The following is a 5,594-nucleotide window of genomic DNA, read 5'->3' on the forward strand; positions in this document are numbered from 1 at the left end:
AGTAATTAGGCTTTTTCACTACTATATTTTTTAGAAAATATAATATTTCCTTTCGACATATTTGTTTTCGTTCAATGTAAAAGCATGTCGAAATTGTGAAATCTAAGAGCCTGTTCATTTTCAATTGAGAAACGTTTGTGACTGTCACGTACTGAATTGCAAAATCGTCTCAAGTCACAAAAATTGTCTCCAATTGTATGGTTACCATCCAACAATATTTTTTTAGTGCCAGATAAACTAATTAAAATATCAGGTAAATTTTTCAGCATTAAAAGTAAATTACGATTTCTCATTTAACTTTTTTTACTTAGTTTCCTTTCATCATTATATCACATCATATCATATGAAATTATATGCTATTTATTTATTAGGCAACAAAACTACGAACTTTTTAACGTCAAGCCCCAAAATACGAAATCTTGCATCAATACTTCATATCACAAAGTCATATCATATCCAAAAAATAATACCGCATTATATATCGCCTTTTAACAGCACATTACTCTACATCAAAATCTTATAAGTCAGAACCATAATTTATCATATTACATCATGTGATCTCACCTAAAGTGATTTTTTCAGAACCAACTATAAAATAATCTTATATCAAATTTCATAGCCTCCATTAAGACACAGCTTAGTTATATTTTTCAAAAAAAAGTATTTCTCTCAAAAAACATACCGAGCCCTTAACCTACAGAAATTTCAGACTGACATACTCGCATACCCAATAATTGAATATTTTGGATTTAAACTGCTTTACACATTAATAAGGAGATATTACTATCTCGATTTTTCTGTAAGGAGAACAAATGCTGTTAAGTCCCTTAACATACTTCGAACCCTGTGAAAATCCTTGATCAGGAAATTGATTCGATATGGTCTGAAGGCTGTCTAAGGATTGGATTTTTAGGAGTCTTGAAAAACCTTCCTTGCTAAGTTAATATGGAGCATATCCACAAATTACAAGCCTTAAGTCTCATGTATAGCTAGACCACCAAATCTTTACCAAAAGCAGGTCTTGGTGTCAGTACTTAGGAACTTATCCTTGGCGGCAGAGACTTAGAAATAACTCTGAATTCCACTCTTCGGTGAAAGCATTATGTGGATATGACTATTGCAACAGCTTAAGCAACTGTAAGTAAAGTTGCTAATGAGTGGTAAGGCTTAAAGATATGTTCAACTTTCTGAGAGACCAATTCCGGCTAAACATCGCATTTTACACTGGGCACTGCAAGCTCAAGAAGCACCAATGGGTCTAATCGACTGCCGATTCTGTGTCTGCAGACAAGATTAAGGCCCATGGATCGATGTATCCGAATAGGGATTACACCTTATCAACAGAGAGAGAAGGACAGAGAGAAGGATAGATCTAGGTCGATGTGTAAACCTCAATTTATATCTCTCTATTGCTGGATCCTCTACTTTACTGTAAGTGATTTGCTTGGAACTATCTGAGCTGATCTTATTCGGCTTAAAAAAATTATATTAAAAACAATTGAAACAAAAAGCGCAATGAGCAACATCAACTCACCAGCCCGGACTTTCCGTTACAGTATGCAAACGTTGGAAGCTCTGTGAAGCACGCGCTTAATTATTATCCCTGCTGAAAGTAATGCGAGTCGGCAAATACAATAGCAAAAATCTAGCGGAAATAAATATCTAAGAAATTTCTAAAATATTTGCAGTTGTTGTTGCTCGTTTGGTAGATATGTTCAAGAAAATGCAACTGGCTGAATGCTTTGACTACGAGTAAATTGCTTTAACTTGGATGCTTGGCTGTTTCGTCGTTTTGTTGCCTGGCTACTCAGTTAGTTACTTGGCGGCTGCCACATTTACTTTCATCAGCATGAAGGCATAATATCCCCGCAATAGTTTGAGAAGAAAGAAAAGTACTCTATTGAATTTTTCGTTCTTTGAGGAACGGTCGGATGTACCAAAAAATATGCCCCAACTGTAGACATGATTCCGGCCGAATGTATAGCCAGTGTTGGCTTGGAAAATTTCTATAAAAATTCTACTAATAATTCACTCAAAAACAAATAACCAGAAAACTCAAAAAAAAACCCCACATTCCTTGATTTTAGAGAGTACTGATGACCTTGTGGAGTCACTAAATAAGCTTTGAGTAAAGCTCTTCAATTATTATAAAATTCAACTACTTCAATTGCTTTTTCATCTTGGTTCGACATCGCCCATGTTTCTCCTCCGGAAAATAGAATTGGGTCTTCTTCATTCCAGTGAAAGGAACACGAAAATGCCAATAATGACTTTTGGATGACCTAAACATTTCTTTTACGTTTCAATATAAACTTACCAAATTTCAGCAACAAAAACAAACACTATTTCACTCACTAAGCGCCTGAGGCATTAACGACTGACCAGTGCGAATTGACCGACTCAGACATTAACTGAAGCAACTAAGGCAAAAGCAAATGACGAAATCTTAGAAAAATTGCTAGTTTTGAAGCAAAAGTAACAGCAGTCATTACATGCAAGTGGTAAGTTTGTAAATATACAAGCATGTACGTGCCGGGTGTGTGTGCGTGAGTATGTAAGGGCGCTGGTGTGGCTCCTCCGATGTATGGTTATTTTTAAAATGGCTGCTAAAACAGCAAACATATATGCAGCTGACGAGGCTACTAAAATAGAAGAAAAACTGAACAGATCCGTTACTAGAGACGGGGAAAGGCAGAGCGTAAAACAACAATAAGAATGGTAGAGCCTAAGTAACAAAAGAGCACTAAAGGCATTAACCCTCCGATGTTTGGTGCCTATGATGCGGTAAGTGCATTATAAGGGTCTGCCCAGACCCATAAAAATATTGTTAGAAATACGGTTTTAAAAATAATTTTATTTATTTATTTTAACGGATTAGTATTAATTACGAAGAGCAATTGGGTTTACAACTATATAGTTGCATGGAATGTTCATTAAGATATATGGGACGATTACATTTGCTGCAGTTATAACGAGTTTTACGTCGCTTTTTCGAAGAAGAAGCAGCACATTGGTAGCACGATGACCGTTTTGAAGCAACTTGAGCATATGATTGTTGCTGTGTTGCATCTGATGTCGATGGACAAGATTCCGGTGCCTAAAAGCAGCGAAATAATTTATTTTAAATTAGTAAATATGAATACATGCATACACATATCTTTATACGTGGAGATATATGTAGGTGTGTATATAATTCATACTCACCTTGATATTGAAAAGATTCATTGCTTGTCTTATATGAGCAAACCTCCATACTAATGGGTTAGTCGCCCGTTTCGTCATATGTGGAATAACTAGCTGCCGTGCCAATTCAATGATAAATGAGCGCCTCTTATCACTCTGCTTTGCCGGATTCAGCTCGTCATAGATGATGAATGAGGCCAAACCGGCAATATCCAGCATATTATAAAATATTGCCAGTGGCCAACGGTTTGTCGAGCGTTTGCACGAATAGCCAGTCAACATTTGATCCATTGTATCTACCCCCGCTTTAAATTTATTGCAGTCCAAAATTTGATCTGGCTTGAATCCTTTCAATGGATCGGTGCTTTGACGGTAATGGGCAGTGGATAAGCACACTACATTTTAGGAAGTCATGGACTAAGAAGCTTCAGATATTAAAAATAAAATATCTACATACATTTAAAGATCGAATGGGTCTGGCCAGACCCATATGAACATCAGAGCGTTAACAAGTTCAACTTCAACATTCACATATGTACTATATGTATCCATTCATTTGACCATCCTTATTCGCCGCTTTGATGAGTATGTGTGCAGCTTAATTGTGGGGTAATGAAATTCTTAATCGAAACTCAATTGGCGTTTTAATTTTGCATTCAATGTATTAACTAGTGCGTTTGTAGTACAGGAAACTAACAGAAATACAGGAAAATACATCAACTGTTTCTACGAATAGAAGACATTTGCTAAAGATAGCAGCTTGACGGATTCTTTCCACAAACGAGAGAAGTTTGAAGAGGCTGTTGGTTAGTTGAGAATCCCCACTAGGTAAAGAAACAGTTTTTTTTTCACTCCAGCTACCCAATGGGTCTTAAGTTGGAGTATTGTGAGCCGTGGAATATAACCCGTCTGATCAGTGCGTAAGTGTCGTTGCAACGGCTCACCATCCTCCGCACATATACTGCATTTCGACGAACCCACTTTTCTTAAGGTGGGATCTTAAGAATAGGTGCCCTGGTATGATCCCTACAATATTAATCAGTTCCCTTTTGCCTAGAAGAAGTACCCTTTTGCTCTGTCCGCCTTCATCACTACCACAAAATGGCTTTGTGGCATGCCCCGTATTACTCGTGCTCCCAGGCCCGACGTGTTCCTCTAGGGTCCATTGCTTCAAACAATCTTTGAAGAACCAGAATGAATGAATCTAGAGCAACTTGAGGGAATTGTGTTGCCAGCTGCCCCGAGCCAAGTAACTTGTCTGCTTTTTCGTTATTTATTATTCCTACATGACTTGGAGCCCAGATGATATTAACTGAGTTGCCTGCTTACATAAGCTAACACAGTGAGACTTAGTATTGGCTAGCGCCTTAATTCGCACTTTGTTATCCACTAGAAGGTTTAGAGAATTGGGTTTTCTGTTTTGGCCTGAAAGACTGAATCATAGTCGCTTAGTTTGAAGTTACTTTCTTCGTATAGTTGACTACAAAAGAAGCCCGCACCTTTTCCTATTTCACGCTTTATTTTGTCTGCGAATATGTAGATTTGTAGAAAGAAACTTTGTGTTTACTTTCACATGGGTCTTCTTTTCTCGGTGGCACTCCCAAGTTTATTAACGTGAAGTATGATAAGATGTCCGTAGTGACGTCGAGTTTGACTAAAGAAATTGGGCGGGTGCCGAGGATAACTTCTAGAGCTTCTGTTGACATAGTTTCCATTGCGCCTAATACCCAACAAGCGAGGTCTTTTCACCCGTTCCAGAGGTTTTATACGACACCTAACCGAAAATGCAATTCATTAAATCATCATAAAACTCACTTTGGAGCATGCAGGAATTCTACATGCAAAGAGCTTTGAAAACTCTGCCCTCGCAATCTCAGGCGGAACCAAAAATAAAAAAAATATTAAATTCAGCTTCACCAGAGCAATAATAACCAAATTTGCTGAGTAAGTATCTTATAAAAACCAAAGGTGTCAAAAAGGACGAAATCAGTCAACAGCCACGCCTACTTCCCATATAGCACAACTCCTCTTAATTCGTTCAGTTGCTGTTCACTTTGCACGAATAATACATTTAGTGTATGCCAAATGATGACAAAAAAATTATTCAAAGTCAACCAAAACTGTTCAAGATCCTAGGTAGCGAATATGTAAACCCCAGGACCTATAGTTAATTTTTGATCGAAAATGTAGGTTAATGTGTGAGATATATTATATAATTGAAATGACGGGGTAAAACAAGGCGCGTTCCAAAGTAAACAGGACTTTTTGATTCTAGTTCAGTAAGAATTTCCTGACATTTCATCGATTGAAAGTGAAGTTATTGCGTTTTAAGTGTCAGTATGTTTGTGTTGTCGGTGCGAAAATGAGTTTGAACAAAGAGCCAACATTAAATTTTGTTTTAAAATTGGTAA

General features: G+C 37.2%; 1 protein-coding gene across 1 annotated transcript; it reads right to left on the reverse strand.

Annotated features, from left to right (window-relative positions):
* Positions 1–2,884: 2,884 nt before the first annotated feature.
* Positions 2,885–3,474, reverse strand: LOC108975620. Its single transcript, XM_018944242.1, has 2 exons — positions 3,205–3,474; positions 2,885–3,097 (listed from the first exon to the last, which is right to left on the reverse strand). Exons 1-2 carry the CDS (start codon positions 3,472–3,474, stop codon positions 2,885–2,887), a joined length of 483 nt encoding a protein of 160 aa, XP_018799787.1.
* Positions 3,475–5,594: the final 2,120 nt, after the last annotated feature.

This window comes from Bactrocera latifrons, unplaced genomic scaffold, assembly GCF_001853355.1.
Source record: "Bactrocera latifrons isolate USDA-ARS-PBARC rearing strain unplaced genomic scaffold, ASM185335v1 scaffold_675, whole genome shotgun sequence".
NCBI classification, from domain to species: Eukaryota; Metazoa; Arthropoda; class Insecta; order Diptera; family Tephritidae; genus Bactrocera; species Bactrocera latifrons.

Coding starts and splice junctions, on each gene's coding strand:
- LOC108975620 (XM_018944242.1), bottom strand. CDS start 3,474: ATGGATCAAATGTTGACTGGCTATTCGTGCAAACGCTCGACAAACCGT. Junction 3,098..3,204: donor TGAATCTTTTCAATATCAAG/GTGAGTATGAAT, acceptor CGCTGCTTTTAG/GCACCGGAATCTTGTCCATC.